The 20,848-nt window shown below is 41.4% G+C and overlaps 1 protein-coding gene and 1 pseudogene across 2 annotated transcripts; both read left to right on the forward strand.

Annotated features, from left to right (window-relative positions):
* The first annotated feature begins 12,428 nt into the window (after positions 1 to 12,428).
* Positions 12,429 to 13,691, forward strand: LOC124673365 (annotated as a pseudogene).
* Positions 13,692 to 14,857: 1,166 nt separating this feature from the next.
* Positions 14,858 to 20,292, forward strand: LOC124675346 (U-box domain-containing protein 33-like). Of its 2 annotated transcripts, XM_047211419.1 has the most exons (10): positions 14,862 to 15,046; positions 15,186 to 15,532; positions 16,170 to 16,294; positions 16,375 to 16,487; positions 16,909 to 17,013; positions 17,152 to 17,533; positions 18,114 to 18,245; positions 18,396 to 18,866; positions 18,977 to 19,705; positions 19,929 to 20,292. In XM_047211419.1, the coding sequence occupies exons 2-10, from the start codon at positions 15,268 to 15,270 to the stop codon at positions 20,115 to 20,117; spliced, it is 2,511 nt and encodes an 836-aa protein (XP_047067375.1). In that variant the 5' UTR covers positions 14,862 to 15,046; positions 15,186 to 15,267; the 3' UTR covers positions 20,118 to 20,292. The 2 variants fall into 2 exon arrangements, with proteins under 2 accessions (XP_047067374.1, XP_047067375.1); XM_047211418.1 differs by having other exon boundaries at positions 14,858 to 15,532.
* Positions 20,293 to 20,848: the final 556 nt, after the last annotated feature.

Raw genomic sequence — 20,848 nt, forward strand, 5'->3', positions numbered from 1 at the left:
GCTTGTCGGCGAAGCAATGGGATGACCGGCATCGCCGGAATCGTCGGCTCCGTCGTCGGAGAAGACGAGGTTGTCGGCGACGCTACGGGATGCTCCGGGTCGATTCCTTTGGCATACGATGAGCGAGTTGAGGATGGCGATCACGATGGTATCCACGGCGGGGTCTCGGGAGGCTCCTACCGGCGGCGAAGATGGCCGCGGCTAGTTAGGGTTTCGGGCATGGGGAAGAATTGGAGACGAGGAAGAAGAACTCGACGCAGTTGTTCGTGCTGGAGCTTTTATAGGGCGTCGAAGGGTGCCTCGTCACGACGCCGATCGCTGGGAGCTCGCCAGCGAGAGAAGAAGCTGGCCACGGCATCGAGGTGGCCTTTGTGCGCGGGGAAGAGATGAGGACGACCTCCTCCTTTTATTTTTTTGCCGAAGAGGTAAGTTGGCTGGGCTGGGCTGCTACTCGGGCCGTGGTGCTAGGTTGCCAAGGTGGGCTGATGCTGGGCTCCTTCGCCGTCAAGGTCCAGGTAAGGTTTCTCTTTCTCTCTTTTTTTTTTCTTTCGTTTTATAATTTCTGTTTTGAATTCTATATTTGAATTTCCTTTCTATTTTGCAGTGTATCTTATATGCTAATTCCATTTGGGATGTTGTGTAATGACTATTACACCCATGTTCCATTTGAAACTAATGTATTTTTATGATTGAATTATATCACATACTTGTGATTTTATCCAAGATAGCAATATAGACATGAATTTATATTCTCATTTTAATTTCCTTTTTCTATATGAATCAAATCTATTTGGAATTATATAGAGTTGTTAATCTCAACTCAAAGTATTTCAAAGTTAGTTAATAGGGGTTGGTTTCTTATTTGAGAAGTTGGTTCGTTCACATATGATTTTATGTGAGCATTAATGCTATTAGGATCTTGTATGATTTCCATTACAATCCCACTTGTAAAGTGATTAACACTATAATTTAATACACTTGAAAGGATCTAGAGTAGATATTGGTTCCATCATGATTGATCTTGGTTACAAAGATAAATAGTTGATCACCATTTGTGGGTTTTAACTATAGGACTTAGCATTAGATGTCTCTTATGTTTAGTAATTAAGCATGAGAGTGCAATGCTAGGGTTCTAAGGATATTTACCTAATGGCCATGGGTTTGATTCACAATTATGGTCTAGGTTTATATTGCAATCTCCATAGTGGTGTGTAAACTAGGGTTGAGATACAATTCTAATTTATAGAATTGGGATGACATCATATTGCATGTGCTAGGTTTAATCTCCCCAATGCATGGTAAAATGGTTACTTGCTTATTATTTCATGTGCTCCTTTAATTATTAAGGATTTGAGAATTGGTTTTATCTTCTACCAATTAACTACAATTATTATCCTTAATTTATCATTAAATTAACTACATTGGTTATAGTTCTTTTTATAGTTAACTTTGGTCTTATGGATGAATGGTTTCTCACCATATTAAATATGGAGTTTTACTCTAAGGTTTTCTTAGGTTCTTAATTGATTAATTAATGAAATATAGGTATGGTAGGATTCTACTTATGATCACCAAATGGTTCACAAGTAAAAGATAAGATATAAACCTAGGGTTGCTTACTAGTTATCTTCCTATAATTTCATGTGGGAATGAAATCTACTTATTCTAGTAGGGTTTAACTTATCCTCACATACTTCAAGAGCATGATCATGGTTAGACATGATCCACTTGTTCTTGATATCTTTACCTCAAGTTCTTAGAGTTTATGATCATCACTCAATTTATAATGATCAAGGTTTGGCTTCCTAAATTATTTCTAATGGAATGGGTTCTCACTTCCATGATCAAGCATTGTCTTGATCAACTAGGATATATCACTTCTATTTTACTTTCTAGGATGGTCATGGTCATGGTTGTCTCAATAGTTTTATATCCCAGGGAAATGCCCGAGATATTTACTTAAAGTTCCCTCAAGAACTGATGGTTTAACCATTTGGATATTTGAATAGATAGAACTAGGATTAGTATGGATGGTCTCTCTCATTTGGGAAGGACTTCAATGCTAACCTAATATTAGGCTCCATAGAGGTTGATGTGATCATCAAGATCTATGTTTAACATTAATGGTTATCTCTCTCTAGGGTTGTCTTGAAGATGATGATTTGAATACTTGGATGTATATCCAAGGTTTAACTCAAGTTTTGTTATTGCTTCTTTAATAATTATAATAGAACTCTCACCTTTCTAGGTTTGATGTAAAACTATTTGGAATAGGGAAGAATATATATTTCTTAAGTTGAATCTCCTTGTCTTGTTTCCAAGGTTACAGTAGAATGGATATCATAGGGTTTATGATAAGTGCATGGATTAGTTTAAGACATGGAGAAGATAAGTGAAGAATAGTTTCTCCAATTATTGTTACTTGATTTCCAAATAGATTGATGTTCATAGGTTATGGCAAGGAATTCAATGTTATGATCTTTAATAAGATCCAAGTAATTGTTCCTTGATTCATATGTTCTTGTGTTGGTTTTAATTCCATTTGATCTAACCCCTTAGATCAAATCATCTCTACCCAAAACAAAGTTTTAGTAAAGTTACATTGAGGTTTATAGCGCTTGACTTGATGAGCTACTTCAATTCCACCAAGGTCAAGTGAAACTTCGCTATCGTGGATCTGTTTTACTTTAAAGCGCGAAAATTTCCCAGATTTTCTATGCATGAATGCAATGCACACATCTGTTTACTCTATTTTTGTAACCCCAATACCTGGGATATTACAAAGACTTTTTCTGGCGCCGTTGCCGGGGAGAAAAGCATCTCTTCTGCGAGGGAGTCTCTCACTCTCAACTCTTTTACTTCGTTATTGTTTTGCTTGCATACTTTATTTTTATCTTGTTTGCATTTTATATCGAAAATCCAAAAAAAATAGTATAGTTTTTATTTGTGTTGTTTACTTTACTTTGCAAAATGAATGTCACTGAAGTTGAGATTCGTACTTTTAAGAACCACGGGGTGAAAGTTTGAAAGATGCTTTGTATAGAATATGTGATGCTCATCATAGATGTACTAAGAAATATTCTACTATGATTCTTCTTAGGAAATTTTATGTTGGTATTTCTACTTGGAATAGATATGTTCTAGATACTCTTATTGGTGGTAATTTCCTAGGTGCTCCCGCTTCGGAAGCCTATGTTTTAATTGAAAGTTTAGTAGGAAGTCCTCCCATTAATGTTGCTAAAACTAAGATCACTTTAGAAGAGGTGGTAAAAAGACTAGATTCTTTAGAGAAAAGTTTGCCAAATTTACTTTTTGATGCTATACATACTAATGAGTTGATAGGAGGAATGAATAAAAAATTGATGTTTTGGAGGGTAGCATTGCAAATGATGATATAACTATTAGAATTGGTAAACTTGAAGAAGCTATGGAAACTTTGAGATCAATTTTTTCCTCTCTTGGTTTCAAAAAGGAGAGAGCTTTTGTTGGGAAAGAACAAAAATTTATGTATGTCCCTAAGGCACCCAAACCAAAAATCCGTGATATGTTTAAATTTGATAAAACTTTTAGTGCAACTAAGAGTAAATTGCATGTTGAATCTTCAGAAGTGTCTAAGGTACTTGATGATACAAATTGTGTTTTGGAAGAAGTAATTGATCTTGATGAGTCACCTCTTCACAATACTTGATTTGCATCCTTTCTGCGTCTATCTCAAAGGCGTTAAAGAAAAGCGCTTATGGGAGACAATCCATGTTTTATTTCTGTTATTTTGCTTTGTTGAGTCTTGCAAGTTATTGCTACTGTAATAACCTCTCCTTATCGTTTTTATTTCGTTTTGTGCCAACGGTAGCCTCTAATAGAAAGAAAGCAGTGTTTGGGGTATTTACAATTCTGAAACAGAATCTGTGCTGGTCACGAAAAACATTCTTAAAAATCGGCAGAACGTTATTTTGAGCTACAAATTTTTGTTCTTATGCCCCAGTATGTTAGCTAACTTTCGTTAGTTTAGCATTTTTAGATTTGAGCAATAGAACTATTTCTTTAATTTCGATCTTTGCCTGCTGGTCTGTTTTGACAGATTTCTGCGATGTTTTGCATTTGCGTCTTATACTTCGTCTTTTTGAGTTCTTTGTGAAAAAGAGCTTTGGGAGGAAGTAGCTATAGTAGAATATGTTAAAATGAGTGTTTGATATGTGCCATTACTGAAGCCTTGCTGGTTTGATATATTTTTATTTGCACTAATGTTGCTAATCAATTGTGCTGAGTTTTGTGTGAAGGAAGTTTTCAAGTGTAGGGAAAAAAGAATGATGCAATAAGATGAAGCATGGACAAGAGCTCAAGCTTGGGGATTTCCCCTGGACCCCCCAAGAAATATCCAAGAATTACAAGCGTCAAAGCTTGGGGATGCCCAAGGCATCCCCTCTTCATCAACAAAAAAGCACCAGGTCATTTTTCAACACGCTATATTTTTATTCCTTCATGTGATATGTGTTATCCTTGGAGCGTCTTTACTTTTTTCTGTGTGTTTACTTTCAATAAAGTTGGATCCCATCATTCATGTTTACTTTGGAGTGAGACACGCTCCACCGCTTTGCATATTTACTTTGGAGTGAGACACGCTCCGCTGTTTTGCATGTTTATTTTGGAGTGAGACACGCTCCACTGTTATGCATTTTGCGTTGGAGAGAGACACCCTCCACTTTTACATTTATTTGAGTTTCAATAGCTCTCTGGACATTTACTTGTTTTTCATATATGAGAGTAGTTTGGTTTCATTTGGTTGGCGTTCGAAGCATGAAAAAAGTTTTATGTGTATGTGATGCAAACGGAAGCATTTTTAGACTATGGCATAGTTATTTTTGCATATCTTGCTAGATGTTATTCTCATGACGAGCTTGTTAATTATTTTTCATTATGATTAGTCTCAAATAATGAGAGTGTTTAGTGTGCCATTGAAAGTTCAATGCATTTTTTTAGCATACAATAGAAAAGAATAATATTGTGGTATACGAATGTTTTTATTTGGGTTGACTTGGCACATGTTTTGCAACATGTTATGACTACATTCCAGTCAATTCTTGCCTCTATGATCATTTAGTTTGCAACTTGTGTATCACTTCATGCTTTGATTAATATATTTTATCGTTGTGCATGATTATGGCCATTATGCTCTCTTAGTTGGTCGCACCCGGTCTTTTTCTAGCCTCCATTTGTATGAGTATTTTATTCATGCATCCAACCACAAAAACCAAATATGCCAAAGTGTCCACCATATCTACCTATATGTGGTATTTTATTGTCATTCCATAGTAGTTTGCTCGTGTGCTACCTTTAAAACATTCAAACAGTTCCTCGTTTTGTGACATTGTTTTTAGCTCATGAGGAAATAAATTAAAATTGTGGTTGTCGTCTTCCATACTAGTTAAGTAACTCATAGACTCGCGAGTTTCATCTTGCTTGTCACATAAAAAAGTATATAAAAAAAGAGCTGGTTTGACCACAACTTTCAATAGGGGAAGAAAATAGGAAAATTATAAGAAAAAGACACTCCTCCATGGTTTGTGATTGCTTCGTCGGCACCCGAGGATTCGGTTATCCATGGTATGTGTAAGCAAAGGTTGAGAGGAGTGTCACAATTTTATAAGTAGTATAAATGAAAAGAGGTTTCGCCCAAATATTTCGGAACCGCTCTCAAACTTGCTTAGTATGGAAGATGAAAATAGCTTTTTTTTACTACTCGTTGACATGAACAACCACCTCTCAAAAGTGCATTTTATACTCTTGTTGTTTCAATAAAAAGCTCTAGCACATGAGTGATCTTACTTGCCTCTAAAGAGAGACCTTTTTTACTTTTATGTTGAGTCTCCACCTTCTAGTTTATGCACCACTTAGTTTGCAACTTGTGTATCACTTTATGCTTTGATTAATATATTTTGTCGTTTTGCATGATTATGGCCATTATGCTCTCTTAGTTGGTCGCACCCGGTCTTTTTCTAGCCTCCATTTGTATGAGTATTTTATTCATGCATCCAACCACCAAAAACCAAATATGCCAAAGTGTCCACCATATCTACCTATATGTGGTATTTCATTGCCATTTCATAGTAGTTTGCTCATGTGCTACCTTTAAATTTCAAAGTATTATATTTTTGTTGCTCATGAGAAAGTAGTAAAAAATGACTATTGTGCCTAGCGTGTATTCCTTGTGTAACCGTATCTCTTTTAAGTTGCTTGTTGTGATAAGCATTGAAATATTGGGGACACCTCAGCGTGCTTTGCCGCTGAATATCATGTGGATTGCTATGCATGTTCATCTTATCTGAAATGAAGGAGATTATCCATGCAAAATAGTTTGAGTATACATTTTTGTTAGAGAAGAATATTGGGCCGCTAACCGAAGCCATGTATCATGGTGGAAGTTTCAGTTGAACAAATCCTCAATCTCTTATGAGAAAGCTTCTAGCAATAAAAAAATAAGAGAAGTCCATTTATCTGTTGCTCGTGTCGTTCCGGTATGGATGTCCCAAGTTGAAGATGCTTTAAAAATGAGAAATCAAAAGCAGTGCATCTCCTAGGACCTTTGTACAGGAGACACGGGGGTACCCCTTTGTGATACTCGGTTAAAACAACTTGTATATGATGAGAGCTAATGATGATCCGAGGTGAGTAGGACGAGGTGTGAGCACTAGTAGCAATTATGCATGAGGCTTGCGATTTAGAAGTAGCACTTTTGCACAACCTATATGCTTTGTACTTACCGTTGACATCATCCACCTCTCAAAAGTGCATTTTATACTCTTGTTGTTTCAATAAAAAGCTCTAGCACATGAGTGATCTTACTTGCCTCTCAAAAAGAGACCTTCTTTTACTTTTATGTTGAGTCTCCACCTTCTAGTTTATGCACCACTTATGAGAGCATAGTTGTCATTCTTAGTTTTATGTGCATGGTCCCAAGATTTTATTGATTGATTCATAATTATGGTATTGCTTGTTCAAACTTTTTGTTTCTAGTCATCCTTATAATCTTTTAAAGGTGTCCAAGCATTTATGTTTTGCTTCTACTTATGGGACATGCTGAGTACCACTTTATTGTGTATCTATGCTATGCTCTTCACAATCACTTTGCTTTCCATGCACGTTATACATTTTCTTTTGTTTGATTACTATTCATGTTTTAGCATGGTTATTAAGTTCCATTGTTTGATTATATCTATCATGCTTATGTTAGGATTCTATGATTCCAGCTATGTTTGTTTTTACACTTAGATTGATCAAAGTAGTGTGACAGCATGTCACCTCATAAATTATTTGTTTGTTATCACTTACCTACTCGAGGACGAGCAGGAGTTAAGCTTGAGAATCTTGATACGTCCCAAACGTATCTATAATTTTTGATGCTACATGCTTGTTTTGTTACAATTCTTATATGTTTTATGTGCACTTTTCCACATTTTTTAGCATTTTCTGGGACTAACCTATTAACGCAGTGCCGGTGCCAGCTCCTATTTTCTGCTGTTTTTTTGTTTCAGAAAAGTTGTACATGAATGTTTCTCGGAATTGGACGAAACAAAATCCCAGAGTCTTATTTTTTCGGGACGAAGACGGAGCCAGAAGGACACGCGCAGGAGAGCTACCACGTGGCAGTACATAGGGCAGGCGCGGCCCCACCCTTGGCCGCGCCTGGCCCATGTACTGGCGCCTCATCGCCTCGTTTGCTCTGCCCTTCCGCCTATTTATTCCTCGTATCGAGAAAACCCCAGGGACCCGAGTCTCCATCCACGAAACGTTCCGACGCCGCTGTTAACCGAAACCATAGTTCGGGAGGGTTCTGCAGTCCATCCCGGCACCCTGCCGGAGAGGGAAATCACCGCCGGAGGCCTCTACATCACCATGTCTTCATCTGAGGTGATGCGTGAGTAGTCCTCCACGAGACCATGGGTCCATAGCAGTAGCTAGATGGCTGTCCTCTCCTTGTTGTGCTTCATGTATAGATCTTGTGAGCTGCCTAACATGATCAAGATCATCTATTTGTAATTGCTACATGTTGGTTTGATGTGGATCCGATTTATAGAGAGATTGCTTGGTTGAGATTATGTATTATGTTATTATGATCTTGCATGCTCTCCGTTTCTAGTAGATGATCTAGCCAAGTAGATGCTAGCGACTCCAAGAGGGAGTATTTATGCTCGATAGTGGGTTCATGCCTCTATTTAACCATGGGAAGTGACATTGTTCTCTACGGTTGTAGATGTGTTGTTGCTACTAGGGAGAAAACAACGGTGTTCTATTCAAGGGTAGTTTCATCGTTTACTTTACACACATTGCTTAAAGCGATAGTCCGTTGCTTGCAACTTAATATCGGAGGGTGTCGCGGATGCAATCCTGAAGGTGGATTATTAGTCATAGATGCAGTTGGATTACGGTCTATGTATATTGTTGTAATGCCCGCATACTTTCATAGCATGTATTCTGCACCAACCATTAACGTAGAATCTTTGTTTGTTAATTGCCCATCTGTAATTTGTTTACCTAGCTATTTATTTTATTGGGGAGGCGCCTCTAGTGAACTGTGGACCCCGGTCCTTCTTCTTTTAATTGCAATCTTCTACAACATTTTCATGTTCTGTTCTCTGCAAACAATTCTTCTTCCACACGGTTCGTTTAATCCTTTGTTTTCAGCAAAACCAGTGAGCTTGACAACCTCGCCGAAAGTTGGGGACAAAGTACTTGGTTGTTTGTGTGCAGGTCTCCACGTTGCTGCTGACGCCGGCAGTGCGCCCTGCCACGAGTTGGTTCGCAACACCTCGGGAGAGAACGTTTTTCTCCTACTGGTCGATAAACCGTAGTTTCTTACTGAGGGAAAACTTCCTGTTGTGCTCATCATACCTTCCTCTCGGGGTTCCACTCAACGTTGCGCATAAATTTTCCTTCATCAACTCCACGCCCAGCAGGTGCCTCAACTTCGCGTCTTTCTTACGTTCTTCCATGTGCCATCGCAACAACTTGGCATGCTCTTTGTTTCTGAATAAACGTTTCAACCGTGGTATCATGAGAGCATACCACATCACCTTCGTAGGAACCCTCTTCCTGGGTGGCTCGCCCTCAACATCACCAGGGTCATCTCTTCTGATCTTATACCGCAATGCACCGCATATCGGGCATTTATTCAAATTCTCGTAATTCTCACCGCAGCAAAGGATACAGTAATTAATGCATGCATGTATCTTCTGCACATCTAATCCAAGAGGGCAGAGAAGCTTCTTCGCTTCATACGTACTGGCGGGCAATTCATTCTTTCTTTGAAGCAGCTTCTTTAATATTATCAGCAATTTTTCAAATCCCGAGTCAGTCACACCGGCATCTGCCTTCCATTTCAGCAATTTCAATAGGCTACCCATCTTTCTCTGCCCATCTTCACAACCTGGGTACAATAATTTTTGGTGGTCCTCTAACATCTTGTCGAACTGCAACCTCTCCTTATCTGTGCCACAGTCTCTCCTTGCATCAGAAATGGCCCGACGAAGATCATCATCACCAGGATCATCTGGTGCCTGTTCTTCACCTCCTTCTTCTTCATTGTCTTCCATTGCGGTATCATCGTATTCAGAGAACATAGATTAGTACTGGTCATTGTTATCTTCTTCTTCATTGTCGTCTTCCATCATAACCCCTTCTTCTCCGTGCTTGGTCCAAACATTATAGCCGGACATGAATCTGAACCGAAGCAGGTGGCTCTGAATGTCTCTTGAGCAAGAGTAATCCTTCTCATTCTTACATTTCATACATGGACAACAAATAAAACCTTGCTTCGACTTGTTGGCCTCGGCCACAAGCAGGAAAGATTGCACGCCCTCTCTGAAAGCGGGATCACATCGGTTACCGTACATCCATGGATGACTCATCTACATCATAAGTACAATTATGTATCATATGCAATCACCATGCTAAAATTAGTATTGTGCGGACTATGTATACGAGAAAATAGTTGCTAACCTTTTAGGATAAAAAAGAGGGGAAATCTTATCAAATAAAATCAAGTGGCATTCTCACAAACATTTCATCAAACACCTCTTGTGCACATGAAGAAAAAAAGAGCTAGCATAAACCTCCACCTTTCACCACCAAGAAAAAAAATGTAGGGAGTTGGGGGGCTGGCTGTGTATATATAGGCCTGGACCTTTTGTCGCGGGCCGTACCACGACCCGCGGCAAAATGGGTGCTAGCAGGCCGCGGACAGCCTCAGACCCCTTTTGTCGCGGGTCGTGGTATGGCCCGCGACAAAAGGCCTAGAGCGCTCCAGCTGGTTTCGGGGCGACGTGGCCAGGCTATTTGTCGCAGCTCCAGATACGGCCGCGACAAAAGGCTTGGACGAAAGCCCTGTTTTCCACTAGTGACAATGAGCTAACACACCAAAAGAAAGCAGCACCGGTGGAGAGCTCCAAAAGATTCCTTCAAAGCTATCTGGAATCCCTCCTAGTGATCAAGCAAAATGAGGTGGTGAATGTCGATAAGGGCAAACAAGTGGCATTGTATGTGCAAGGATTTCGAAAGGAGAAACACCAGGGAGATGGGCATCAGAAGGTGAAGCAGAAATGGACGCCACCGGAGGTGGGGACAGTGAAGCTCAATGTTGATGGAGCTTTCGATCAAGACGAACACGTGGGCGCCGGTATGATCCTTAGAGACAAAAAAGGGGAGGTGATCATTGCGGCCTGTAGGCGGCCGCAGAACTGCAGTGATGCACTAGAGGCAGAGCTCGCAGCGATGGAAGAAGGAATAGACATGTCCCTGCATTGGTCTTCTGGAGACATCACACTTGAGTCTGACTGCCTGATGGAGATCAAGCTCACGGGAGAACAGATGGTGAATGCGTCTCGTCATGGTATGCGAATAAATGTCATCCGTCAAAGGTTTAAGGAAAGGAAGGTAGCAGTAAAGAAAATTAGTCGTGAGGCCAATGGTGCTAGTCATGGTTTAGCACAACTACGTAGAGTACATGGTAGAACAACAATGTGGCTACGTGGTTTTCCATCGGAGATTGCCTCGGCGATCACCCTTTATTGTATTCGCCTGAACTTTTAATATATAATCTCTTTTCCTTGCAAAAAAGAGGCATGCTGGTGGAAGAAAGTCGTGTTGGCGTCACCTTCACTCATCCACACCACCTTCACCCTCTGTCTAGCCATCATACACTCAAGTGTGGTAAGTCCAAGTTATGTGTGCTTCAACCTCACGTGCAATGAACGTTCTCATCCTCAGTGAGTTGCCTCGTCTCCATGGCAACGTCCAGCCAGTATATGACCTTCCACACTATCATAAGCAGCAGTTTTACCGACCCCACCTTCTTGTCTGCTCATCTCATCGATTGGCGAGCCATGTGCTTCAGCTTAGCAACAAGGCGGCGAAAGGGATTAGGGTTCTCCATCAATGACAGCCCACGCGGAATCCACCACCGCTTGAAAGCCCTCCAATTTCACCCAATACCGCTCGAACTGGAACCGCTTCCGGCCAGCGGCTGGGGACAGTGATCCGAGATTATTTTTTGAAAGGAAAGCGGTGGAGGAGGCCCCCACAGCGAGTTTTGTTTTTATGAATAATAAGAACCAAAATTCACATCCCTAGGGATTTGAACTTGGGTGGCTAGGTTGTACATCTACTCCACTAGCCAAGTGAGTTAGGCTCACTTCTTTGATCCGAGATTATTGTCGATAAACAGCGCAAAAGAGCAACTACTATGCAGCTCGTTCCAGTCGGGAACACCCTATCCAACCTAACAAGCGTGGGAGAGTCACGCTCATTCAACAACATATATCTCCTACCATGGAGGTAGATCTCCTTCAACGCGCAATTATTTAGGAAACGGCGGAAACAACCCATCATGTGGATGTGAAGGTTATTGTTATTCTTGCCTTCGTCACGGTAGATCACGTTGAAGTCCCCACGGAGGCCCATAGTCTAGCGCGGGCTTCCCTTACCTCTCGCATCTCCAAGAGGAAGGGAGTCAAGGGAGTAAGAGACCATACACACAAGTCTACCACCACGGCGTCCCCTCTTGAGGGTTCACCCTTGCGGAGTTGCGGTGACACCGGTGAGGTCAACATGTGCACTATCCAGCTACACCACCCGGGCCCTAGCTCTTCCAAGGCACAATAATACCCCCTCTTGTCTCGGCCGTACGCAAGCAGAAATACGCGTCAAAGTTCGTGCCTAGAGTTTCCATAACAATAAAGAGAGACACAACAGCCAGTTTACCTGTGTCTCACGGCACTCAGCAAATCACGTTACCCGCAAATCTCAGCAGTTCATTGTTGCCAAATCATCTCTTGTCATCTATATAATCCAACTTACGCCCACAATAACCATCAAGGCATCAAGAAAAACCATCGCAACAGCCACCTTAACCGCACTCTCCAACATATCTTCCCGGCATGGCTGCTAGATACTCGGTTGGTTTGTTCATCGCAGTCGCCGTGTGTGCCTGCAGGCTTAGTGCTCGTGACCTCCTCGATGATCGGTCCATGGTTGCGAGCCACGAACAGTGGATGGCAAAGTACGGGCGCACTTACAGCAACGTGTCCAGAAAGCTTGCTGGCTGCCTAGCTCCAGGTCTTAAAGGCCAACGTGGCGTTCATAGATTCAGTGAACGCTAGGAAAGACAAATTTAGCTCGAGGCCAACCAGTTCGCAGATATTACCAACGATGAATTCAGAGCACTCACACGGGGTATAGACTTCCGGTGAGTGGTAGCAAGGGTCGGAAGATGACAGGCTTCAGCCTTCAAGTATGCAAATGTCAGCCTTGATGCTCTCCCAACTTCCGCGGATTGGAGAACCAGAGGAGTGGTCACTCCTGTCAAGGACCAAGGGAAATGTCGTAAGCTCAATTTTTCATTGCGTTTGAGCTTTGCTCGATTCATATTTCACCTAAATAATCGAGATTTTAAAATTTTGTAAAGTTGTCTTGAAATGATAATATTTTTAGTATACAATATGCTACTTAAATTATTAATGTTGTATTTGACACGAACAAATTATTCCATAATTACATTATGTTTTGTATGGAGATGGACTCACCTTGATATCGAAGTATTGAAATGATAATATTTGCAGTGTACAATATGCTACTGTATATTGTATTCGACACAAGCAAATTATTCTAGTATTATTATATTATGTTTTTATGGACACACTTGGAAATCCACTAACTACTAATTCATACCAATATTCAGGGTGTTGCTGGGCCTTCTGCACTGTTGCCTCCGTGGGGGGCATCGTCGTGCAGCTGAGCACCGGCAAACTTGTTTCTCTGTCAGAGCAGGAGCTCGTGGACTGGGACACCTCAGACAACGGAAGCTGGGGGCGTCCAGTTCTGCCGCGTCCATCAAGGGGCACGAGGACATGCCAGCCAACGACTGTGTCTTCAGTGCAGAAGGCAGTGGCGGCACAGCCTGTGTCTGTGGCACTCGACGGAGGGGATGACCTCTTCAGGTTCTAGGAGGGTGGTGTGCTATCAGGTGACTGTGGCACGGACCTCCATCACAGAGTAGCAGTATAGAACCAAGTTCTGGGTGATTAAAAACTCGTGGGGCACTTCATGGGGTGAGGATGGGTATATCAGGATGGAGAGGGATGTGTGGCTGGCAAGAAAGGCCTGTGTGTCTCGCCATGCAGCCTTCCTACCCAACGGCTTGAGTATCTTTCCTAGCTGTTGATCGACTCACACTTGATGCCTCCATATGTCTGAAAACATACATCTCCTGTATAATTGTGTGAACATGCAAGTACGTGAATATAACAGTGTGTCAATACAGTTAAATATGAATAAATATACCACAAATTTAGAACTTTGAAATTGTATAAGTGGAGTGAACACATGCATTCTTGTATCTTAATTACGAAAGTATTATTCTATAATATTTCGTTTCACGAGAAAAGAAACAAGTACAAAATGCACCTCTCGACTGTACAAGCAGTGCAGGCATATATACCGGACAGTTTTGGTCCCTCCTTGCTATCATTCATGAACTAGTTTCCTCTGAACTGCATAGTTGCTCAGACTCTGCTTCCAACCAGCCTGAATAAGTTCTTCCTTCCTGATGAATTGATCTCAGCATGTACAGCAATGAGAGCCTTGACTCGGGCACTTCAAAAGAAATGAATCCCTCGCTGATATACAAAGCCCCTGCGACATTTTCACCGGTTAATTAGTGACAATGAGGGACAAGGCATAACAACACATAATCGGACATACATCGATTATATACTCAAAGAAACATCGACCTCGATCGGATATCCACATGCAACTAAACAAAGAAAGCAATACGCTAAGCGGTACAAATTTAAAACAGGATGCTTCAGTTCCAGTGTGCCCTAGCCTATGCTGACAACACAAACCAATTAATTAACTAAACAGAGAAGCATACCTCACCGGATATGCTTCTGATTCCATTCCGTCCACCATCTGAAGAAATATTATGTAATCAAGAACCATACAATTACTAGCTAGTCATGGTCCAAAGTCACCCCATTGCATTTCTGATTAGCAGTAGTTAAGGTTACAGCTGTTCGATCAGAGACGTTGACCCCATCTCCCCCAGCAAGTCTTCAGAGATCACCGGGATCATTTCAAGGACAAGGGGATAGTACATTTGACCATGACAAGCAGCAAAGATACTGGTATATTCCTCCAGTTAGCCAGCTGTGCAAGAGCAAGCCATGCATTTCTTAGCATTAATAGCTCTGTGTTGACTGAAAGAGATGGCCCAGAGCTAAACAGCTAGTGGACCAGGAAGCTTCTCAGAAGCTGCCATTTCCTGACTCGCACTGAAGGAATGGCGTATTTTTCATCAAAAATTCTGGATGATATCTACAAAGGATGTTAACAGAATTCCTCGATTGGAGACTTCAACTTATTGTTTGTTTCTGCATCACAACAAAATTGACCCGTAGCTGAGAGAGCAAGAGAAAGCAGCCATTTGTTTGTTCCTCCTTGCTTCTGTCCGCCTTGTCGCCTTGGCCACCAACACCAACAAACTCCCAGTCTAAGGGTATTACACTTTTTTTACTTTACTTTTCTCTTTCTCTACACTCAAGAAATTGCTTGCTTCTCTCGAAAAAGAGATAGTTTGCCCATTCTTCTCCTGTGGTAGCTAACCATTGTCGCTTCCTCATGGCTGTGGTCAGCAGAGCCCACGCTTCTCTCCCTTCACCATCATCGTCGCCATTGCCGACCTTCTCCCCTAGGTCCCCTCGGTCCGAGGTGGAGAGTATGTTCACGCGTGGAGGGAGCGGGCGGTTGTCGTCCAGTGCCAGTGGTAGTAACAGAAGCGCCAGCCTCAGAGAGATCGACGAGGAGGCCACAATCTTGGAGGATGAGGCTGACGACAGCGGCAGAGGTGAGGTGTATGTGGCCGTAGGGAAGGACGTCAAGGACGGCAGATCCAACCTCTTCTGGGCAGCTCGGAATCTCCTGGCCGGTGATCTCAAGCTTGTCCTGCTGCACGTCCACCAGCCTGCCGAGAGAATCATGACCGGTAAAATCAGCCAGCTTTGCTTCAGTTTTACTTTATACCTCATCTGCATCAACTCATGGAGAAGAAAGAATTTCTTCTTATTCCTGTTAGCATTTCAACCGTTTTAGAAGTAACTTGCCTATTTGTGGGAAAAGAAACAAACCTTGTTCTTGCTGGATTTGATGCCCGTCTCCATCTTCTTCGCCATCACCTGTGTCACGAGAGAATCTGCAGAGATGATACAAATGAAGTTAGCAGAAAGCAAAAGTATCCCTCTGTTGCTTTTATTTTATGCAGTAATTGATGTTGATGTCAGACAGTTCAGAAAGCACTCCATTATTTTATTTATTTTAGATGATGGGTAACTTTTCACTACACCACTTTAAGAAACCAAAAACGGAAAACAGAGTTTGCGGGGTATGCTTTGTTTTGCATGTAAGGTGCTAAGATGAAAAACCTCAAAAATGGGTCACCAGAATAAAACATAACATCCACTGAGCGCAGGCAGAGCTACAACAGCATTAAAAATAGGAAAAGAACAGGCGCAACAATCAACCAGTTCGTTTATTTTGTAGACACTCCTTTATTTTCAGTAGGAACTGGAAATATTTGTTTCGTAATCTATTCTGATTCAACTGTAGCCTTGCCATATGTGCAGGATTATGCAAGGTTTCTGCAAGCCAGCTCGAAGAAAAGGAGCTGAAAGCATATAGAAAGATTGAGAAGGACGATATGAACACACTTTTACACCAATACATCAGTTTCTGCAGAGTTTCTCTGAAGGTCAGTTAACTAACTGAAGATGGCTGGATTGAATCGTGAAATCATATTCACTTACGATTTCAAGTCATAAACAAATACAGATGCAAGCTGAAACACTGGTAATCGAGAAGAACAGTCCTGCAACTGGCATTATTGCGCTCATTGACCAGAATCACATTGCAAAGCTTGTTATGGGAACATCTTCCATCTCAATGTATGTCCAAATGCAACATTCCAGCTTTATAGGATGGTTTCATTAACAAAAATAAAAATCCCAATTATTCCCAGCTACACTGTTTCTGTATAGAAAATCACCACATGAGTTATATAATTAGATGATCGACTCTTGTAAATGGAAATTTCTGATTTCTTGTGAATGTCTAACAAGTGGAGATAAGAAACTCCACAGACCAATTAGTCAATACCTCTCTTAAAACGCTGCCATTTGTCATGTCACACAATCTAAAATTTGTCTTTTCTTATGTATCATTTAACTAGCAAATGGCAATCATAAGCTGACACTACACTCCTAATAACAAACTATGGCCTACTTCTCTGTCTAAAGTCTAAAGTAGAAGTAAAACACTCCAATTAATATAATTTATTTATGTTGATTGTGGATCATTCATGAACAGGAAGAGGAAAGTACCAAAATCAAAAGTTGCATCCAATGTACATCTACAGGCCAAACCATATTGCCAGATCTTCTATATTTGCAAAGAGGCTCTTGCTTGCTCTAGGTACGAATGTCATGCAGCCCTCAATTCAACTTAACACAAACGCTACATAATAGAGTTTTCATGTTTCAACCCGAGCAACTAGTCAAAATTATTTCCAGCCTGACAAAACTATGGTGACATGGTTCATCATTTTTCTAGGGAGGCCACTCATCTTTCTGCAAAATTAGAGTCACCCCGAAGCAGCTGTGCGAGCTCTGTCTCAGATCAACCTGAGTTCCCTCCAAGATCCCTATCACTGCCACCAGGGAATCCAGATTTCTTAAGCTCTACAGGTCACCAACCCCTTCAACGACGGTCCAATTCAGTTAGTTATCCCTTGTCTGGAACGATAGCAGACAGTGTGGAAAACATGCCAGCTGCAAGGCGGCAGTCAATTGATATGACAGCAATTGGTTTCTCTCCAAATTCCAGCCAGAAAAGCAGTGCAGGATCCTCATCAGGTCTAAAGGATTTGGACAGTATGGATGGTTCACCGGTGCCAGTTTCAGTTGCGAGCTCTAAAGAACATCAACACTCTATGGTAAGCCATATTGGACTGAGCAGAGTTGTCCAAGCAGCCACACCTTTTCGTTTCAATTATAATAATTTTATAGCTGTGTGTACCCTATGGGTCCAGGGCCATGAGAACTATTCTACCAATATATAAATAAACAAAATCTATTATTAGGAAATCAAGTACTGTGCTGTTAAAAATGAATATCCATTATAAACTAGTAACATCTGAAATGTGACATTTGCTTCTGATTATAATAAGGGGTTTACTTTCATGTATTCCATGAGCAACAACTGAGCAATAAAGGCAAACTACATACATACGAATGTAATGGTAGAACTAGGATTCCTCCTAAGTCCTAGCACAAGTCTAGAGGAAAGCGGTTGACAATTGATTGCATTCATGGCTGTAATCACCCTCAACAAGTAGCATCTCTAATGTTTGCCACTGGCACTATGGAAAAATTCCACTTTGTCAAAACTTGAAAGCTTACTGCAGTTCCACTAGGTTAACCAAGCAAGGTATTTTGGTTTTGTCTCAGTTGTTATACTTATTGGACACATGCTGTCATACATATTCAATTCAAAGCAAAAATAATGTTTTACAGGCAGAAATTATCATACAACATGAGGTATTTGAGCAACTGCACCAAGTCCGCAGTGAGTTAGAGCGCTCAAAAAAGGAAGCATCCGAGGGCCGACAGAAAGCCGAGAGGGACCTGTTTGAAGCTTCTATGATGGTATATTATTTGTTATATGCCCCATACCTTCAGTTATCCATTACTGTTGCTTAATCTACTATATTTCCCCAAACCTTTCTTTTCTAAATACATGGAATTTATGTTACACGGTACATGTGTCTCTCAAGTAAGCAAACTGTTTTGTCGCAGTTCAAAGCACGGGAGAATTCACTCCGCAAAGAAAAAAAAGAACTAGAGGAAAGGCTTGCAAGAGAAAAGGCTCGTCTCGAAAAAGAACACATCCATATATGTAATGAGCTGCAAAAGGCAAATGAGCAAAGGGAAGAACTGGAGAGTAAGCTTCTACAGAAAAATTCTGTAATGGAAGAACTCCAACAGTTGCAAGGAGAGCTTCAGCGCGAGAAAGATCATGCTGTTAGACAAGCTGAAGAGATGCGCCAGATAAGCGGTAACACTGTATTTGGCTCTACTGGTGCAGTTGCCTTGACAGAGTTCAGCTACGAAGAGATAAAAGAAGCAACCAACGACTTCAGTGACTCCAAAAAGATTGGGCAAGGTGGATGTGGAAGCGTCTACAAGGGTTTTCTCCGTCATACTACTGTGGCTATAAAGAAATTCAACCGTGAAGGCACAACAGGAGAGAAAGAGTTCAACGACGAGGTAATTTCCCTCATTTCTTAAAACATAAGGTCATTGCATCAGATTAAGATGTACTATCAGATGAGAAAGAATAAAAAAGGGGCATCTAAATATTTGACAATATATTGCAGGTAGAAACACTTTGTAGGATGAGGCATCCAAACCTTGTCACTCTGATAGGAGTGTGCCAAGAGGCCAAAGCGTTGGTTTTTGAATTCTTGTCAAATGGAAGCCTGGAGGACTGTCTGCAGTGCAAGCACCAAACGGAGCCACTCTCATGGCGGATGCGCATCAGAATTGCTGCCGACATCTGCACCGGACTTATCTTCCTCCACTCCAACAAACCAAAAGGCATTGCCCATGGTGATCTGAAGCCTGACAATGTCCTTCTTGACACTAGCTTTATTTGCAAACTGGCAGATTTTGGGATCTCCCGTCCTCTGAATCTGACAAACACCACTGTCACCCCTTACCACCGAACAAATCAAATTAAAGGCACCATGGGATACATGGATCCAGGATATATAGCCTCAGGGGAGATCACAGCACAGTATGACGTCTACTCCTTTGGAGTAGTTCTGATGCGATTACTAACTGGCAAGAGCCCCCTAGGCCTTCTGAATGAGGTGGAGGCGGCCTTGAGCAATGACATGTTGCAAGATATAATTGATACTTCTGCAGGGGAATGGCCACCTGAGTACACGGAAACGTTGGCAAGACTAGCACTGAGATGTTGCCGGTATGAGAGAAAGGAGAGGCCTGATCTTGCAAAGGAGGCCTGGGGTGTCCTGCAAGCTATGGTGAACTGTCCAGACGATAAACGCCAGCCACCAACGTCTTTCATCTGCCCAATGACACAGGTCAGTTAACAGATCAAAGAAATGAAGCACTTAAATGGATCATGTGATGCAGTAGGTCACACCAACAGCTAGCTTCTATTTACCTGACTAATAACCTTCAACCTTACAGTTCAGTCACTGCTGTAGTTAACGTTGACTTCACTATAATGTGGTTTTATTCACTTTCAAGTAGGTGGTTAGTGTTATTCACCTTTAGTTTGCTATAACCATGCAATATTTTCAGGAGATCATGAGGGATCCACACATTGCTTCTGACGGATTCACATATGAAGGCGAGGCCATCAAGGACTGGCTTCAAAGGGGCCATAAAATGTCCCCCACGACCTACCTCAGTTTCACTCACCATGAGTTAATACCGAACAATGCCCTCCGTTTTGCGATTCAAGAATGGCAAATGCATCAGCAACTATGATTTTAACCCCTTCCATTTGATTTGTACTATGTCATGCTTGCAAAGTGAACCAAATGGGTTTAAGTTTGTACAGTCTAGAGAACACATTTTCTCACTTTAGCAGTTAGTACTCTCTCAATGTTTGGACCCACAAATGAGAGGTGATGTACATGCTTCGAGTCACATGTGTTTGGGATGAACTGACATGGCATATAATTCTCCAAGAGGACGCACTATTCAAGTTGAATGAAAAGTGATGTGTATTACCCATTTTCCCTCTCGCATTTGCAAAATTAGAAGTTGCAGCAAACCATTATTATCTCCAAAAAGATTTTAGAATGAATCACAAGCAGATCAATCAGGCGTTAAATGGTTTAGCACTGACGGTCTGTGATCACTTCATAATTTAACTATGAATGTTCTATCTTTAGAGATAGAGATACTGGTCTGACTTGATGACTCCACTACACACAGCCATATAGGAGATGATAGGCACATTATCTGAACTGCCATGTCGGCAGAGACTGTATGCAAAATGGTCTAGCTGCTGTTACCCATCAGCAGTTCAGCCCCCATCCGCTAGCTTCAACTTTCAGAGTAAGGAGTATATCATAAACTTGCAGATAACAACAAAATCTTTCCTACAATTTCTCTGTAAAGAAGACACGATGATGCAAGCAGGAACCAGGACAATCTTGCCTCACTTGACTCCGAAAGTCGTCCACCGTGAGAAAGGCACAGCTAGCTCCTTC

The sequence above is a fragment of the Lolium rigidum genome, chromosome 7 (genome assembly GCF_022539505.1).
Source record: "Lolium rigidum isolate FL_2022 chromosome 7, APGP_CSIRO_Lrig_0.1, whole genome shotgun sequence".
In the NCBI taxonomy this organism is placed as follows: Eukaryota; Viridiplantae; Streptophyta; class Magnoliopsida; order Poales; family Poaceae; genus Lolium; species Lolium rigidum.

What these genes read in the sequence shown, in the direction of transcription:
- LOC124675346 (XM_047211418.1), top strand. Translation starts at nt 15,169, where the DNA reads ATGGCTGTGGTCAGCAGAGCCCACGCTTCTCTCCCTTCACCATCATCG. An exon ending in TCTGCAGAGTTTCTCTGAAG is followed by an intron (nt 16,295 to 16,374) that starts GTCAGTTAACTA and finishes AAACAAATACAG; the next exon opens with ATGCAAGCTGAAACACTGGT. An exon ending in AGAAAGAGTTCAACGACGAG is followed by an intron (nt 18,867 to 18,976) that starts GTAATTTCCCTC and finishes AATATATTGCAG; the next exon opens with GTAGAAACACTTTGTAGGAT.